The 19,485-nt window shown below is 36.6% G+C and overlaps 1 protein-coding gene across 6 annotated transcripts in view; it reads left to right on the top strand.

The window, feature by feature from the left end:
* Positions 1 to 19,332, top strand: part of NBEAL1 (neurobeachin like 1) — an 85,166-nt gene extending 65,834 nt beyond the window's left edge. For 3 of the 6 annotated variants that reach the window (XM_064660664.1, XM_064660665.1, XM_064660666.1), the window contains 13 exons: positions 950 to 1,059; positions 1,634 to 1,751; positions 2,405 to 2,502; positions 2,795 to 2,911; positions 3,442 to 3,531; positions 4,696 to 4,805; positions 5,358 to 5,530; positions 5,980 to 6,074; positions 7,908 to 8,024; positions 8,665 to 8,826; positions 9,903 to 10,051; positions 10,744 to 10,879; positions 13,457 to 19,332. In XM_064660664.1, coding sequence (XP_064516734.1) covers positions 950 to 1,059; positions 1,634 to 1,751; positions 2,405 to 2,502; positions 2,795 to 2,911; positions 3,442 to 3,531; positions 4,696 to 4,805; positions 5,358 to 5,530; positions 5,980 to 6,074; positions 7,908 to 8,024; positions 8,665 to 8,826; positions 9,903 to 10,051; positions 10,744 to 10,879; positions 13,457 to 13,558 — 1,577 coding nt within the window. In that variant the 3' untranslated portion in view covers positions 13,559 to 19,332. Of the gene's footprint in view, positions 1 to 949; positions 1,060 to 1,633; positions 1,752 to 2,404; positions 2,503 to 2,794; positions 2,912 to 3,441; positions 3,532 to 4,695; positions 4,806 to 5,357; positions 5,531 to 5,979; positions 6,075 to 7,907; positions 8,025 to 8,664; positions 8,827 to 9,902; positions 10,052 to 10,743 lie in introns of all 6 variants that reach the window. The other 3 variants (XM_064660662.1, XM_064660663.1, XM_064660667.1) reach the window with 1 other exon arrangement.
* Positions 19,333 to 19,485: the final 153 nt, after the last annotated feature.

The raw sequence follows: 19,485 nt of genomic DNA, 5'->3' as shown, positions 1-19,485 counted from the left end.
TATTTGGATGTTTGAAAAATGTAGTAATAGTTAATATTGATTAAGTAGTCAGCAAAAGTTAATAGAGATTAATTAGTATTCTTTTTACTGGGTTCATTGGGTGATAGAGTATGGACATCTTCAAACATTTGAGGTCTTTTATTTGTTCTAGGCAACCAGCATATTTTCTGCTTGTTACTTTTATATTCCAGTGCAATATTATGTCAGCTGATTCCAGAGCCATGTAAGGTTTCAGCACCCATCAGAAGAAGAGGCAGGGGGAAAAAAAAAGGCTGTTTCACTCATACAGAATGCTAATTGAAAAGACAACATCCTGCATTCTGACATGAGACTCCTAGCCATTTTTAATTCACACTTACTGTATAGAGAATTGTTTCTCTACTTATGTTTAAAAATGGATTTGTCTCTTTGTGCTGCTGCTACTTTAGTCTGCTAGGTACAATCTACTGGAGTTCTAAATTAGAAAAATTGGAAACACCCAAGTCCCACTTTCAAGTAATTTGAGTATTTAGAGTTATTTCAATGGTAGCTGGTGGGATTTAAGACTTCCTGAAAGCCTTGATTTTACAATCATATAAACCTATAAGTAACTTTCTTCTTATGAATAACCTCATTGAAATGTTTTGGACTCTTAATCCTAGTAAAGCAAAAGCAAATGTTTACAGATGAGTGTGTAAAAGATTAATGCTACTTTTATGGGTGGGACTTCAGTTTCAGAATTGTTTAGATGCTTTGGATTATTGTTATCCTATATCATTTGAAATTTTAAACATTCAGAGCAGAACTTAACCTCTTGTGTCAGTGGTAGGGTTATTGGAGATTTACATTAAGAATTTTTCAATGTTCTTCCCTTACATTGAGAAAAGAACGAGTTTTCATCTTTATTGAGAAATCAAGATATTTGAAGTATTTTGTAGTAACTCTTAAAATTCTCTGAATTATTCACTAGGTTTTAACTTAGGCCAGCTTCAAATATCAAAAGAGATGGTAAATGATGTTGTTCTGCCCAAATGGGCCCACTCTCCAGAAGACTTCATTTATAAACACAGGAAGGCTTTGGTAAGATGATGTTTCGTGTGCCATAATTGTAAAGAATGTACATTTGCACATTGTTACTGTGGCTTAAATGTAAAATTACTAGCATGACATTCCAACTAATCTTGTGGTCTCATTTGACATTAAAAGTATCATTATAACATCCCATTAAAAGTATTGTGTATGTTGATAAAATCCTCAAAAGAGCATTTAGTCTTTTGGGCATTTTAGGCACTAATCATTTGGGCATTTGCTGCCCTAGGAGATAAAATGCAGAAAGAGGTGATTTTAGGTGATTAGACTTCCCTTGCTATTTAAAGATTATTGAGTATGGTATTGGGAAGCTAACAGGTTGCCTTCCCTTGCATAGCTGCATCTCAGTATTCCAGATCTGCTGCGTGACTGTATTAATTTTCCCTCTTACCTGGTACTTACTGCCCATAACACATGAATATTCATATGTTTCTGCCCTGTACTGAATAGCTAATGTGTGAATACTCTTAGTTTAGTAGTTAAATCTCCTCCACAGAAAACAGTAAATACTTCAAGATGGGAGCAGTACTTCTCTTATTCTTACCAGAGCATCTTTTCCTTCTAGGAATCTGAGTATGTTTCTGCTCATCTTCATGAATGGATAGATTTGATTTTTGGCTACAAGCAGAGGGGACCAGCTGCAGTGGAGGCGCTTAATGTGTTCTATTATTGTACTTATGAAGGTACAAAGCAGTATGCTCTCTTGTCATTGTCATCAGACCTGTGAGTTTTCAGTATTAGACAGAAAACACTTGATTTGTGAACCTACCATGCAGTAGCATATGGTAAGGCAACAGATTTATAGATGAAATATGCCAGCATAACTTGTAATTTACCATCAAATAACCGGTACAGTTTTTTTTAAAGGAGGGCTGTTACAGTTGTTTGTCTTTTCTTTCTAAAAGTTATTGGGGTTTTTTGTTAGTTTCTTATTTGCTTGCTTAAAAGCATTGACGGGAAGAGGTTTGTTGTGGTTTAGGAGTTAAGGCAAGTTCCTTATAAAGAACTAATACTGAAGACAAATGTTAATCTGTTAATTTCGAAGTTAAATCCTGGGTGAGTTTTCTGTGCTATTTGTTTCTTGCCTGAAGTATATTAAATTCATTTGTAAGAAAAAAGGCTGGAATTCTTTTGCTTACGGATACGCTTATATTTTAAATGGATGCATTGTTTGGGGGCTTTCCTGGGGTAAAGGATGATAATGCTGCAAAGGATGATAATGCTGCAAATAAATTAAGTTTTGCAACATTAGTTGACCATATTGGTTATCAATAAGTTGTTTGGATTGTGGTTTTTTTCCATCTTTCTACTCTTTATCATTCTGGTTGTGATACAGGGGCTGTGGATTTGGATGCTTTAACAGATGAAAAAGAAAGGAAAGCTTTAGAAGGGATGATAAACAATTTTGGGCAAACTCCCTGTCAGCTGTTGAAGGTAATGCTTTTTTGTTCCCACTCAACTAGACCTTTGTGGTTGAAATACAACTGAGTTACAAAGGACTTCTGAAAAAATAATGCTTTGTAAGATAATTACTTGTAATTTTAGTAATGTTAAGTCTGTGTTACATTAACATTTGTAAATAACCCATTTTCAAAATAAATTTACTTAAAGAAGGGAAATTAGGTACATAAAAGACTGTTTTCCCGTTAAGATTCTGAGTATCTTGTGTATTGAACAAATTAATAAATTAGTCTAATTTGTTACTCCTTCAAATATTGCTTCCTAGGAGCCCCATCCACAAAGGCTGTCAGCAGAAGAGGTAGTGCAAAGACTAACTAAAAGTGATACCTCTACTCTGAATCTCTTCCAACACCTCACTGAACTGAAGTCATTCTTCATAGAGGTAGATGTGTTACTTGAAGTTATTTAAAGTCTAGTTGAAAATTCTGATGTACTCAAAACAAAAGGTCACAACCTAGATGAAAATAAACTTGCTTCCTATTTAAAGAAAATATTTTACAATGCAATGTGTATAAAATGAGCTCTGTCTTTTTAGTTAGCTTCATAGAGGTTGAATTCCATAAATATGTATCTGCTGGATGCTTGTGTGTGGGTGTTGTTTAAATATTAAATTAGTCACCACACCAAGAAAGCTCAAAACGTCACTGGTGGTGTCGGAGGACTCACTGAACTTGGTAGCTAAACTCACTGATTTGAGGCAGAGCCAGGGTTTCATTTCCAGTGTTTGGGACAAAGCATACCTACATGAACTCAGTGTGTGTGTACCAATGTCTTAGAGTACTGTACAGGTCTGACACTGAATCCAGAGCTTTGGATCTGACTCTTCACAGTTTCTAGAGTTGTCCTTTTGCTCTTGGATATAATCAGATCAAAAGCATGTCTTTTTTTTTTTTTTTTTTTTTTTTTCTTTAGGGAATCAGTGATGGAGTGCCCATTGTCAAAGCTGTTGTTCCCAGGAATCAGTCACGTTCCTTTATTTCTCAGGGAAGCCCAGAGATCTTGGTGAGTTGCATGTGTCAATACTGTTATTATACTGCAGACAGTCAGATGGATGTTTCTTTGGGTTTTTTCATACAACGTGTAGAGAAACACTTAATTGTTCCTGTTCAGATGTGTTCCTTTAACCTATAATGAATGTCAGCTATAAGTTAAACATTTATCTTCCAAAGGAGAAGCGAGGCTGATTTCTTGAATGGCATTTAAGAGCTGATGAGACATGACTGTAAGTTGTAGCGAGGCATATTGTAAGTTGCCCACTTGATTCACTTCCATGTAGCAACCACTTTCCTAGTGCAATGCAGCCCAGATTTAAAATTACAGGATTGAGTTATTAATGGTGTCTTTATATTTATCATTGCTTTCCAACCCATATATAAAATATACCATATGTGTTGCATACACACTCCAAAGACCTGCACTGTTGCTTAAACTAACTTTTGCACTAATACAGGTTCTGGTACTATGGCAGATGACCAAATAACGAGGACAGTGTTTTTGTATTTACATCTGTATATATATGGCCTAGATATTGGTCCCAGTGCAATAACGTTATGTTTTGCAGGAAAGAATATTCTTTTCCAATATTCCTATTTTGTAGGTCAAAATTATTGTCCTGGCTTAATGTGGTACATGCATGTTATTTGGAATTTGGACACATCTAAAATTATGATTGTGTTTTTTATAAATATCTGATGAGAATACCTTACATATTTAGATTCTTTTTTTACTTCCTCGGAAATGGAACTGTAGTATAATGTTTTTAAAACTTCCTCTGTTAATGTGTTAACTGCTAATGATTACTATTCAAAGAAGAGAAGAAGCAGCAGCCTAAATTAAATGACTGGATTGTAATTAAATGTTTGAGAGGGGTTGGTCAGCTGAGATTTTTCATTTTTGTCTCCTGCCTGTCCCTCCACCCCAGCTTCTCTGACCTGTCTAGAACATACACTATTCTAGCTTGGTACTATGTACCACATGTGGATTAACTCATCTGAGCTGGGGTTTTTACTTGTTTGTTTGTTGGGGGAGAGTTACATGTGGTTTTTCCTTTGTGGTAAATTTTCAAGAAGCCTTTACTGGATTTTATGCAAGCTCTATTACCATGAAGGCAATCAGAAAATACACCTCTCAGTTTCACCATTTTTTTTTTTAATCAAACTTTTTTAGGTAACAGCAAGTCTGAACTGCATTATTGGAACTCATGGTTGGCTACCTTATGATAAAAATATCTCCAACTATTTTACATTCATCAGAGATACCACAGTGACAAATCCCAAGTAAGCAAATTATGAGGAGGGGTGCAGATGAATACATCTAAACTAATGGAATATAGCAATTGTTCAACAATCAATGGATTGTTCTGTTTCCATTGTCTGAGTTTTCACCTAGGAGTTCAGTAATACTACACCTAGTCTGTAACAGCATTCTAGTAAAGAGTTATGTGTCATTTCAAGCTTCGTTGTTCTTAGAGCTACTTCCAATTTTTTTCTAATTATCAATCATAAAAACTCATCTTGAAATCCAAGATGGGCAGTCTTCATACTTTCTTACACAATATCTGGTGGTTTGGGGTTTTTGGTTTTAGAATATTCCTTTTTCTCTTTGATATTACAGTACTGAGTAAGGACATGAGTTATCAAATTGCATAAAAGACTGAAAATATCTAATGTAAAATCTCACTTCTGCTCTGCTGATGGCAGTGAGAGTTTTGCCATAGGTATAGCCTCCTTTATAGATGGAGTTTGTAATGGATTTTTAAGGATAGAGGAAGTGCAAAATACATAGATGTGAACTAAGGTTACTCTTAACTGCCCATCATTTGCCTACAGAACCCAACGCAACATGAGTGGTCCTTTTGCACCAGGGCTGGAGATCACCTCGAAGCTGTTTGCAGTGTCCCACGATGCAAAGCTGCTCTTCAGTGGAGGACACTGGGACAACAGCATCAGGGTGACATCTCTGACGAAAGGCAAGCTGATCGGACAGCACATCAGGCACATGGGTTAGTAACTCTTTGTATTAGGAAATAAAAAGGGTTTATGTGTGTACCTTGTTATTTGGTGGTCTTGGAAGGAATTATAGGCTTGGGCAAAGAAGCATAGCAGTTATAAAGCAATGGCAGCATAGGAATGAAAGAATGCTTAAACCATGATTATACATAAATACTTGAACATGGCTTTTTAGTCACTGGAGTGGTGGTTTAATGTAGTTTCAAAATAAGGCTTGCCTGCTGTTTTTAGGTAGCAAGGCTGAATAGGTCAGGTTGGTACACTTGGCTGCACCATGACTTCATTGTTTCAAAGAGTCTCATCAGCCCTTATTACAGTGGAGGATTTCATTCTGATGCAAATCAGGATATGTTGTTGCCAAATTGTATCCACATTGTCAACCTGTGGAAAATTAGTCTTAAATACCAATGTGATAACTTTCTGTTTTCTTTCCTTTGTCTAGATATTGTGACCTGCTTGGCAATAGACTACTGTGGAATTCATTTAATTTCAGGCTCCAGAGATACTACCTGTATGATATGGCAAATAGTTCAGCAGGTATGTTACTTAGGTGTACTCTGAGAAGCAGTTTCTGAATGTATTTTTGTCCTTCTCTGTTTTGCTATGATGTTTTGTTGATTTCCCTTCAGGTTTGCAAGGAAGATAGTCCACTAAAATTGATTAGCTTAATAATTTTACTCCCATTGTCTTCTCTGTTTGAAAAACTAACCACGTTAGTTACTATATAGGTGAAGTACACTATTTTAGAAACTCTTTTAAAGATTTCGTAGATTATTTTCATGGTAGGAAAATAGAAATGTTACATTTCTAGGCAGTTGTTCACTCCAGTAGTTGCATTTTAGCAGTGCCTTTTCTCTGTGGAGGGTATTGATGTCTACAATAGGAGCTAGTCTATTACCTGCATTTACAATGTCATTTGAGAATTCTTTAATATTAGTCTTGTGCTTTCACACAATGAAGGTGGTTGTGTGATCCAGGTGTGTGCTTACACTAAAAATGTGAAGCCATTTCCATTGTTATGCATTTAAAATATTCATTTCTGATTGCTACATTCCAGATATACAAGTAGAATTAACTGCCACAGGGGAGCTGTCATGTTTTGGTCAGGTCATGTTGTTCTTATCATTGAACTGAAGTCAGCACATTAAAGCAGCAGAGTGGTGCATAACTGCATGTGTTTTTGTGGAAGCTGTCTTTATGGTGGGAGTATTCACAGTTCTTTCAATTGTAGTAACAGTGCAGGGTCAAAAAAAGTGAGACCTTAGAGCTCATACCAGTATTTTTGTCTCAAGAGGGGATAAATGTTGGAAAATTTTTAGTTTGTCTTTTCAGTGTAAGTTCAACAGTCATCCTCTGGAGATTATCTTTGTTTAGAATTACTTTTTCTTAAGATCTGAATGTATTTTTTGTTTAATAGATATAAGAATGATGTTTTCTGTATTATAAATTCTTCTTGTGAGAGTTTTATCTTGGTCTTTACAAAGTGGCAGCAATGGACTGCATACTAGCAGCTCCATTCTAATTGTCTTCTCTGCACTGTCACCTTTCCTAGCCCTGCATTTTGACACTTGTTCTGTATTCCTGCATGCTTCAGGCTTTCAGGACTTGGTTTGCAGTCAAATTTTTATCAGAGAAATGAGAACAAATAGTTCTCTGCAGAACTGTTTACTGTACCTTCTCTCTAAGTACAGGTCTTGCCTTAGAATTGGTTTGAGAATGTCTGTGTGTGCTGGCAGTACACTCCCTGTAAGGAAAGTTGTGATACCCTGCAGTTATGTGGGAAAATTACTATTCTTAATGAACATTATTGCAAGATTTCCTTTGCATATCACACTACTGGTAGTCACTGAGAAGGATTATTTCCTTACTTTTCCTTAGAAAATGAAAGGATTGCTGTTATTTTAAGCAAAATAGCCTTCAGCTTCTTTAAGCTTAGCTGTGGAGATAGTGCTTGATTCCAGGGTAAACTATAAGAACTGGACAAGCCCAGATACACAGGCAAAGAATAAATGTGTGGATGGGGGGGGTGAACAAGGCCTGTTAAGACTGCTCACTGTGGCCCTTGCACTCCTGGACACTTGAAGGGATAGAGACAAGACAGCTAAGTAACACACTTTTTCTCACACACACACACACACACACACACACACATACACACGGAGTAACTGCATGTTTGTTCATTCAAATGATTTCAGTGACTAGGGCAGCTGACATAAAAGGCAGTAAATAAACATTGGAATGGGTGAGTTATACCTTTGGTTTTGGCCTACAACAAATACACACCTCTCACAACTGAAGATACCAGAAATTCATTTTTTGTTTGTCCTCAGCTGCAAGAGAATGTGTCATTGCACTTTTTGTTACTCTCAGGGAGGAGTGCCTGTAGGCCTGGCACCTAAGCCATTTCAGATCCTTTATGGGCATACTGATGAAGTTTCGAGTGTTGGCATCAGCACTGAACTTGATATGGCAGTGTCAGGATCCAGGGTAAGTATCTTCCTACTTTTCCCTTTTTTGCCTCTTCTCTACTCAAACCATAGAGCACACTTGAAGTTGATTAAGAAAAATACAAAAAATGTCACTATTGCACAATTTTTTTCTTCAGCCTTGCACAGTGAGAAGATATGTGCCATCTCCTTTGCTGCCCGCTTACATCGGGCTGTCTCAAACTGCTGTGCACAGCATGGGCCTCACCTATTATGTGCTGTTACTCTGCACAGATGAGCTTTAACAAGTGTGGACTTCCTTGGAGATTTTAAGCTTCTCATAGCGATGATTCTGGGGCAGTTTCTTCCCTGCTCTGTTAACCCTGTGCAGCTTGCTCATAGTCTGCCTTACTCTACTATGCTGGCAGGCTGCTGAACTCTGACTTTGTACTGCACATAATGCCCACTCGTAAATGTGACATATGAAATGGCTGATTTGCTGCCTGCCCTCCCCCTCTTGCCCTGCTTGGATTTGGTTTTTTCATATGCCTATAGTGCATGGTCTTGAGGGGAAGGCTTCTTTGTCCTTATCTCCCATTAAGGATTTGAGTGCTTTCAAAGTATTCCATGTATCCTCTCTGTATAAGTGTTGTGGTAACTTACCTGCTGAGTAACAGTTTGCCTGGCTTTGGTTGCTGCAGGATGGCACCGTTATTGTCCGCACTATTCGGAAAGGTCAGTACGTGAGGACTTTGCGACCACCTTGTGAGAGTTCTCTCCTGCTGACTGTTCCCAATCTGGCTGTGTCCTGGGAAGGACATATAGTTGTCCACACCAGCGTAGAAGGAAAGACTACTCTTAAGGTACTTAGGTTCATGGAATACCTCTGTTTCTGTCACTGAAGACTTTAATCATAAATATACCTAACTTATTTCCTAAGGGAAAGGCCTTTTGAGCATGCAGTGTCTGTTTCCATATTTTTTGAATTTTTCTAGCCAATTTCAATGAAATTTGATTAAAAGATAAATCACAGGCATATTGTGCTCCTGTGAGTTTCATGAAGATCTCCAAACACATGCGAAGAAGATGCTTAAGCATAGGCTAACAAATATTCCTGGGAAAGCTGCTTTGAACTGGAAAACTAGGGGAAACAAGTTCCACTGTGCACAGAAACAGGGGCTTATAAGGGGAGCAATAAGTTCTGTGTGCAAGATGCTCAGTGACTACAGTTTCTTAGTTTCAGATTGGAGACATAGCTCTAAGGTTCACTGGTAGCTTATTCTCTCTGTTGAGGAGCTGTGTAGTTGCTTTAATAAGGAATCAAGCTGTGATTTCTAGGAGCATAGGAAATTTATTGGTAGACAAATTTTTTTTACCTAGGTGTACTAGCTACATTGGGAAGATGGGGAGAGAAGAGACCTAACGTATTGTCAGGCTGGAAGAATTTAAGACACTTTTGTTAGTTTAGTGTCTTTAATCCATCAAGAATTTGTTGCCTTGTCCAGAAAATTATTTTAGTTCTAGCACTCTAGAAATATACTTGTTTCCTTCTGCTTTTCATTTTGGGAGGGGAAGGGGGAGAGGAGGGTGGTAGCAAGGCTGAAGATGAGTGCTGTCTTCCTTTCTTCTTCCTTAAGAAAAATCCTTATTAAATAGGGACCTGTCTATTAAATCCATGATGTTTCCTGGAGATTTGGAATTAATTAAATGGATAGGTAAGATGTTACAATGTTACATAAAGAGGTAACTTCAAAAATTTCCTTACAGGACTTTGCATCCATACTTATTGAGTGTAGAATTGCTACTCTTGTATCATTCAACAAGGAGACTGTTTTCAACGTTGTCTGTGGGTTTGCTCCTGTTAGTGAGCTGAGGATACAGATGCTACACTCTTTATCCTGTCAGTCCTCTGTGACATACTTGTTTTTGATCTATTCAGGATAAGAATGCATTACATCTCTATTCTGTCAATGGAAAATATCTGGGTTCTGAGACTCTAAAGGAGGAAGTGTCAGATATGTGTGTGACTGGCGAGTATATTGTGATGGGCAGCTTACAGGGATTTCTTTCCATACGGGATCTCTACAGGTAATGTACCACCATCAGTAGTTTATTATTGAGGTACAAATAGTACAAATATAAGGGCTTATTGAAAAATGGCTGTATAATATGGACTTTGCTTGGTGCTATAGGCAATTCCTGTGTTCCTGAAAAAACTTTTTGGGGAGAACTAAGACAGGGAGAAAAATAAATTAAGAGGTTGTAACTGACCTCTTTCTTCCCAGACATTTATCTCAATTAGACACCTAGAACTGACAGAATTCAGGAGGAGCTGTATCTGACATTTGCAAACTGTGATTTTCCTCTGATTAGTGACAGGGATCTCAGCAACTGCAGGATCAAGTCTCATGTTGTTCTGCACTGAGTTTTAAGCTCCACTTACTGCTACTCTCTGTAGAGCTCCATTGTTCCTCAGAATGGGAGTGATCTTTGTCACTTAGGCAGCTGTGGTACTAATGTTACTAAATTTCAGTGAAAATGTCTTAGCTTACTGGTTTACCCATCAATGCCTTTACTTGTTATTGAAGCTCTGTTCTAGGATATGATTACATTGTTCTGTAGGAGTTTACAATAATGGAAATTACAAACTGGATCCTTGAGAAAGTGTGTTTTATAGTGCATCCTGTGGACAGCCATTTCAACTGCAATGTGATTCTTTGCAGTATGTGCAAACAAATACATGATGTACTTTCTCTCTGTGGTTTTTTGGTTCATTTCAGCCTGAGTCTGAGCATCTCCCCCTTAGCCATGCGACTGCCAATTCACTGCATTTCTGTCACCAAAGAGTACAGCCACATCCTTGTTGGCTTGGAGGATGGCAAGTTGATTATCGTTGGTGTTGGCAAGCCAGCAGAGGTAAAACCCACCATCAAGAACTTTTTCTACCGAACAGTGGGAAGTTCACTTATTTCTGCTTTCCAGTTGAGCAAGAGGTCTCCTCTATGGCAGGGTAAATTTAAGAGCAAGTTTCAGTTTTCAGTGGGAAACAAATAACTGTTGAGACTGCTCTACTGAAAGTTCTCATTAAGAATCAGAGGTATATAGGGATCACAGATGGGAAGCTCAGCTGGACTAACTTCCAGACTTTATCACTCACATCTGAATAAGCAAAGTCATAATAGCTAATCTTTTCTGAACGGGATAGTGTTGTCAGCCACTTCTTGATGAAATAATTTCCCTGAAGAAAGTTGGAAAAAAAGAGAGCAAGCCACTTTGTTTATTTTTATGGTTTCTGTCAGATATCTTTTAATATGCATTGACTGACATTGGGGGGGAAAAATATTACTTCTTTCTGTTTAAAGTCTCTAATTGCAATGCACAGAGAATCACTTCTGTAGGTTCTCAGTATGCTCAGTGCTCCATATGGTGAATATAAACTTGTTGGTACTGCATATGCAATATCAAATACAGAGCATCCATCTGTCAAATAGATATGCCCAGTTTTTCATGTGCAAAACATAGGTTTTGCTTTAAGTACTTCTTGTCATGACTTTCAAAGTACTTGAGTTAGCTTAAACCTGCTTCTCTTTATAACTGGATCTCTGTTGTGCTGCAATGTATTTATTTGAAAATGTGATTATCACTTTTGCATGACCTTTAGTACATGCCAGAAAAGTGTCCTAATTTAATTTTATATTTTAAATGTGATAAAAGAGAACTTACTTGTCAGTATTTCAGTATGTTTTAGCTAGGAGATACATAGTTTAAGTCTGGAAATAGGCTTCACACAGTGGTAGTCTGATCTTGCTTGCAGCAGATGCGGTGGGGTTGGTTTTCACTGACTTCCAGTTGAACAGCTTTTATTCTATTGTAGAATTGACAAAGAGCTGATTATGATGTGGTTAAACATATGTTTGTAACAGCAGTTTTAAAGTCACTGTCATTTCTAAGCTTCCTATTCCAGAGAAAGATCTTTTGTAGGCTGAAATTTGTATGTATTATTAGACTGAAGGCTTTTTGTTTTCTTATTTTCAGTTCTTAATCATATCTATTTTTCTAACTATGCAGAAAGTGTTGTTTCAAAGACTGGTTTCCTTTTATGACTGTAGAGGCTTTCCAATGATTCTTTTTTCAGGATTTTCTGTTTATATTTCAGATGATCTTCAAGTTAATATCCATGTAAATAGATTTTTTTTTTAAGCACAAACATATAAGGAACAACATTATGTCCCAGATTTTCTAGTTTTCTATAATGGCATCAATCAATATATTTGAAAAGTGTATGTATGTGGGGTGTTTATTTGTTGAATGATTTATTTTTACTTTGGAAGGAATTAATTACTAGAATTTATCTGTATACAGAAGACAGTGTTGTAGTTCTGGCTTTCAGTGGTGATACTGATCCTTAGGACAGAGGATTGGATCCATAGGAGTGACCTTCTCTAATGTGCATAAAGGGAAATGCTGCTTGGTGTTAAGATTGGCCTTTAGTGTTTCTACATTGGCAGTATCTACTATGAAGTATAATATATGCTTTTGTGTTTTTAACAATTACTTAGCTGGTTTGGATGTTGCAGAAGTCTGGGCAATTATAACCTGTTAGTGTTAATCCTGGTCAGCACTGTGCCTTTTCTAGAACACTGCTGCTGTAATGATACAGTTCTTAAGCTTGTTAAATTTGTAGTAGTAACTGGGGGGAACTGTTCCTGAACTTGTGTTGTTAAGGCATGCATCTTGTTTACTGAACTGCAAGGAATTTCATAACCTAATCAGCTGCCAGGCTGATCACTACTGGCCAATCATCAACCTTGTAATTTGGCAGTAAAACAGTTTCTTAAAAATTGTTGTCAGATTGCAGACCTACCAGATGCTGGATTTAATAAGGCCTCTGGTTGCTTGTTATCTGTCTTAACTTATGGAGTACTCATTATGACTTACTTCTGGTTTAAATTTTACTCTGAACACTTCACACAGGATCTTTGGAAGACTATAAATTTGACACCAGGAGATAACCTTTCTCTTTTTCCTTCATTCTGCCATCACTGTCTTGCATCTTGGTTATCTTTTCTTTTTCACTTCTAGCACTATTTGAAATCTCTAAAATAAAATGCGCTTTCTTCTCATTTAATTCATTCTTGCTTGACATCCACTTCTTTTTTCCCTTCCTATCAAAATAGCAATCTAAACACTGTTTCTAGGCCATTTGAAGTAGGTTAAGCATATAAGTGTACATTACTTGGCAATATCCCTTTAGCTGTTCAAAAGCAGAGAAGACTGTGGTTAGTGTTTTGTGTGTTGTTTTTTGTCAGTCCCAAGAATCATCCCTAAGTGTTACTTCTGGTTTGTTTTCAAATAATTTTTGTTGATATAGTTTTGTTTATGCAGTACATTGTAGTGTCTGCATTTCACCAGAATCAGTGTCTGAATTCCTTTTTAATTTATCCACCTTATCCCTTCCCCCTCCTTTTGTTTCTCTGAATTACTTTTAAACAGATGCGCTCAGGTCAGCTTTCCCGAAAGCTGTGGGGATCAAGCAAACGGCTCAGCCAGATTTCATCAGGAGAGACTGAATATAACACTCAAGATTCCAAGTGATTGCTGCTTCTACCTTCTCTCACGGATTCCAGAAACTTATTTAATCTTTTTGTCACTTTATATGTATAAATATGCAATCAGGGGCTTGATTCTTAAGTCTATTGACAAAGAACCTATGTTGGAGGTGTAGTAGTAAGCATATGTACTCATGCAAGTTAGCTTGCTTGCATATTTTCCCTAACTCTGTTGACTTGATCACAGCAGTATCCCTCTCTCAACAGCTGCTAAAACTGTGTTTTGGGAGGGGAAAAAAACCCCCAAAACCAAAAAACCCACAAGTTTCCAAACTCAAGCTTACTAATTGAATTTAAGATAAGTAGCATTTGATTTAAAGCTGAATAGGGCCAGATGCTCCTTGATCACAAAGAAGGTATTTGGCTTTGCTTTGACAGCATTGTTATTCCCCAATAAATTAAAATTCTGGCAGTTGCAATGGTTGGATTCAGAATTGGGATAGCTGACAGTTATGACCTTCTCAATATGTTTTCTAGCCCAGCGAACATTTTATTGCAATTTGTTCATGTAAATGGCTATTGCTGTCTTCTTTTGTGCAGTTCCAGTTTTAGGCTGTTCTGCAAGGAACATCTGTGTTGCACTACTTGATTATCAGAGATTGTTTAAAGTACAGACATGAATAACTTAAAAGGAGTTGAAGGTGGTGAAGGAGCTGAAGGAGGTAGGAAATACTTGCTGCTGAAAATTATTTATATTATCAAGTAGACTAAGACACACACCAAGAAATCCCATGGTATATTTAATATCTTGTAGAAATACAGAGGAAGAATCATTATCTTATATTGGTCAAAGATCAATCTGCTTCATTAGTAAGGCAACTCCTTCAAATAGAAGATTAATTTCCACTGCAGAATCATTATGCAACATTGCAGCACAATTTAATTAAAAATAGCACCTGTTTGTTTCTTGATTTGGTGTTCACCAAACCAGTTGTTAGCCATATTTTTTTCTGTAAAAACAAGCAGGGAAAAACAGATGAACATTTTGAAGATGCATTTAAGACCTAGTAAAAGAAAATACTAGATCCTTACACGTGCTGTATCCAATTGCATGCTATGTTTTGGAGAAGGCATTACTGGTTTGTTTGTTTTTTTTTTTCTTGGTTTACCAATATATGATGATAGAAGGGTGTGCATTTTCCTATCATTCTGACATTTTTATAATGTTACTGATTTAAATGATAAACCCCATACTGTTGGAAATGCCTAGTGCTGAGGGAAAAATATGAATTTTTGGATCAGCGTGTGAAGGTGTGTGTATGTGTATATATGTGTGTATGTGTATATATATGTATATTCATGTATGTATGTCTACTAAAAGAGAAAATACCATGGGATAAGGGGAGTATAGATACAAAGCTGAACTATAAGTGATTGTTAGATAGCATGTTCCCTTTTGGCTACCCCTTCCTTCCCTCTACCATCACTTTTCTTGTTATTTTTTATTTATTTATTGAAATGGATGTGTGTTGTATCTCTTGTAAATGTTATCAGATATTCCCTGTGGCTGGGGAGTTGTTGAACTACCTGAGGAACTGCATAATGTATAATCTCATTTCATTAACTTTAAGCACAATATTTATTAACTTTGTAGAAATAGTAATACCTCCTTACCCTGCTAAAGGATAATCTTTACAATTTTGATTAGTCTCATTAAAACTGATTTCTCCTCCTCAATTTCTTTACTGGAAAAAAAAATCCCTCTTAATGACTGATTAGTGTACTGTGTAAAGAAAGTTGTGTTGCTTTTTCTTAACTTTTGTAAATGAAATAATAAATCAGACTAGTGAACAAGTGGGTCTATGCATAGTTGCAATATTCTAACTATCACTGTGACAGACTGGATTGTCTGGAAAGTTAGGAGGAAGTAAGAATTATTTTCCCGAGTCACTTGCCAAGAGAGGATTAAATTTCCAAAAGTAGAGCGGTGTGGTTTCTTTTCTTACTCCATGTATGTAAAAAAAAAAATTTGCAACCACATCCCATATTTTCAAATAAGCTATAGAGAACTGAAAAATACTATTTTTAATCAGTCACCTATCCAGTAAGAATACTGAGGATACTCTGGAAGTATAAAGTTTGTACATGAGAACGTGAAGTATGTTTGTCCATTATAATTTCATGAAGAAGGAATTGCAGGGGAGCTCTTTAGAGAGTAGTTTAGAGGAATTTCAGCTCAGAATGTGAGATTTTTCTGTGTTATGGGAAATTGAAAAACTCAGTTGGGACATTGAGATGATGGTTTTTGTAAGTATGCATATATGTTGTGTTTAAATGCATATATGAGGCTAAGTGTTTATTTGCAGGGGAAGGGGTCAGGAAATTATGATGTTTTGGGCTAGCAGAATAAAGTGGAAAAATGGAGGAGATGGGTCTTTCCTAGTGTTTGGTGAGAGTGAAGTTTTCTTTTTGGCACTTGCTTAGAGAGGTTTGCATAAGGGTTTGAAAACATCCTACTGTGCGTTAGGTATGTTTATACAATAGTTGAATTGACATTTTTAGTAGTTTAATATTAAAGAATACTGAATACAGTGTGTCAGTTTAAGTAAAATATGTTGCAATAATTGGGGAGGAAATAGTTTATGATGAAGACCTTTGACATTTCAATACCATCATATCAATGCATCACAAGCATTGGGTGATCTTCACAAATACATGGGACAGGTTTAAATGTGGACAGTTCTTGGGCTCTCAAACTTGAGGCTAGTTTGTGTTCAGCACAAAGCAGCTGCAGCATGAGGAGGGGGACAGATGAGCTCTGAGCTGCTTTATGCTCTAGAAAGAGTGGCAACATCCATTGCCTTTTGATCTTTTCTCTGGTCCTTGAGGGATGGGAGGTGTACACCATCACACACTTGGTGTCCTTGCCAGAGGCCTTCTGGAGAGACTTCCATAGGTTTGAAGGTTTGCACTTTGCCTTTATCTAAAACCAGCTTTAAGTAAAAGATAAAAGTCGTAAGTGTGAGCATTAGCTGGCATGTTGTTTCTTTTGGTTTTAACTTATTTGTATAAAAAGTAGAAAATAATTTTTTAAAAATAGAAAATAATTTTTCTGATCAGTTGTTTAGGTCGGTTGATTTGCAGTCTGTTATGCAGTGCACTGTGAATTAGTGAACTGACTTCCATAGTTCTTCCATTTCTTCAAGTCAATAAAGCTTAGGATCCCATTTTGTTTGTCATATAGTATTGGTGAAATAAGATTATTCTTTGGTTTTCAACAAAGATTTATCTGTTAAAAGTACAGCTGTGAGATGAGAATTCCAATTAAGAATTTAGAATAAAAAAGTCTTAAGTGACATTTGTTTCATAGCACTACATTTGTCACCATCTTCTTGGTGATACTGTTTTTAATTTTTGGAGAAACTCAAATTATTTATCAACGTTTAAAATGTGCTTACCTTTGAAGATGAGTAAGTAGGAGTGTAAATATATATATCTAAAAGAAACTGAAAACTGACACGCTTTTCACACCTGTACATAAATGAGATCAAGTAGTTAGCAGTATTGAGTAACTTCTCCATAGCACAGTTTTGAGCTTGGATACCAAAGGATATTTAGAAGACATCTCTCCTTTATTTCAAGTAAAATGTTTGCTAAATTTTTCTTTATCAATTTACTTGTAATTCATGATAGTATTTGTAGTTGTCTTTTTATATACAGTGAAGAATCCCATCTAGTCTTTGCTGATTTTGTACTATACAAGCATACAGAAAGTGAAGTGCTTGCTCTTCAACTTAGCATTTGACTTATGCAAGTTTTTCTATATCAATGTACTTGTTATCTATTATTTGCTCATAGGATATCTAGAAACCACGTCTTCTATCATCCATGTACCTTACCAGCACTAAATAATAATCTCAGTGTTAAACTAACTGCATTTCTCCTGATGGTTAATACACATTATGGAAATTAGGTTTTAGGAAGCCTGTTGGATTTAAAAAGAAAGGGGAAAAAAAAGAAAAAAACCCCAAAGCAACAAAACAAACAAAACACCCACAACCTCACAACTTCCCCCCAAAAAACCCAAATTAACCTATACCCACATTACAATTATTTTGCTAATCTGCAACAGTGATATAAAGAAGCTTTTTTTCCCCTCTGGTATATCTTAGATCATGCATATTATCACAAAACAGGTTTATCAGTCTTCACAGGCTTTAAATAGCCTAGTCAATTGACTGTTTTATAAGGATCCTCTTGAAAGTTGTATTTCTTTGTCCTTTAAATGAAAGCAAAGAACTAAGTTTCTGCACTGGAAAAATTCTATATGGGACTAGTAACATTGTTCTGCTTTAAGACAGTCCTGCAGGAATGATAAATTTATTTTTATCTGTAATGCACAATATTAGGTAGGTCTTTTAACTCTTGCCTTAGTCAATGGGAGCTGTATACCTCACTTCCCTAAATCATGTCTCCCTCTTCCCTGTTTCCTCTGCAAGTCCTTCCCAATCTTAATTAACAAAATCCTTAGAAAATATAAGTCATGGAACCAAATGCTGCACAAAGCTTTTACTGTGTACATGTATTTAGCTGAAAACATGTATCTATATACAGATTATGGAATGGTAGAGAGCTTTAGAGCTAGAAGGGGTGTAGAAATGTCGACATCCTTCTGCTCCTACATTGAGAGTCTGTGTAGGTATGTGCTCTGTATCACCTGAAAGCATTCCTGTCTTCCACTGCTAAAGGCACCTTGCTGGCTAGGATAATGCTGAGCCTACGTGCTGTGAATATTTTCCTTTTTTTCCTTTCAAAGAGTTAAAAAAAGAAGAAGCACACACATATAAATGCATATCCTAATGTGAACCTAAGGCCTGATCTAATACTGTTATATGAAAGCACTACATAGGGTTATATTTAATTGGGTGGAAATTCAAGCATGTGCTTCTAGGTCTTTTTATGCTTTTTGGCTTAAAAGCTATTTCAGTTTCAGTTGTAAACGTGACACTTGTTAGTAGTCTCCTTTGGGGGAGAGTAAGTTTTTGTGGAATCACATATATTTGGGCTCATTGGATGCCAATGTTAGAGTCAACTGAAGTGTTTGGAATATGTCTTTCCCTCCATCCCAAGGAGCCAATCTTATTACTAATTGCCCTTGTTAACACATACTTTTGAAGGAAGCAAGGGTTTTCTAAAAAGCTACTGCAATTAAAGAAAAACATTTAAAAATTGATAAAATGCTATTGTCCCCTTCTTCACTGTTGTAGTCATTAGATGCCTAAATGCAGAAATGCCTCTGAGTGGCACCATAACATGCTCTGCAGTTTCAGTCAAGTGCCATTGACCTTACTGCAGTCTTGAACACCCCACCCCATATGTGAGGAACTGCCCTTTGTTTTGTTTTCTTCCACAGATACACAGCAAAAAGGTGAATTAAGACTGGTATGTCTTTCTTTCAGTTACCATTTACTTACATGGCTCAGATAAAATACGTGTTTCACTTCTTTTCAATAGGGTTCCTTCAGTTGTGTGTTGTTCCTAGTTTTGACTTGGAAAATTTGGCAGGTATGTCCAGACTTTGTCTGTGATTATACTCAGCACAGACACAATTTCATAACACGTCTTCTGTCCCAGAAGCATGATTATCAGTGTAGATTATGGTTTAAAGCTGCTAAGATGTTTTGAGATTGGAATATAAATTTTCCAGCCATGTACATCGCAGATCTAACTGAACCTGAGGCCACTTGTTTATTTAGCTTCCTATCTAGTCAGTATTTTCCTCTCAAGGGAGCCCTATTTTTTGCCTTGAAATAACTTATTTTAAAATAAATTTAAGTCTTGCACCTGACAGTACTGCTTTAGTCATGCGCAGCTGTGAGCTGTCGCTTAAAGAAAGCCATGAGGGGAAAAAAGAATTCAAGGAAAACTTGCAATAAGTATTCTGATTCAAACCTTTACTATGCAGGAGCAGCT

Source organism: Pseudopipra pipra, chromosome 7, assembly GCF_036250125.1.
Source record: "Pseudopipra pipra isolate bDixPip1 chromosome 7, bDixPip1.hap1, whole genome shotgun sequence".
Taxonomy (NCBI): Eukaryota; Metazoa; Chordata; class Aves; order Passeriformes; family Pipridae; genus Pseudopipra; species Pseudopipra pipra.
Note: the sequence above shows the minus strand (reverse complement) of the source record. Positions and strands in the feature narration are given on the sequence as shown.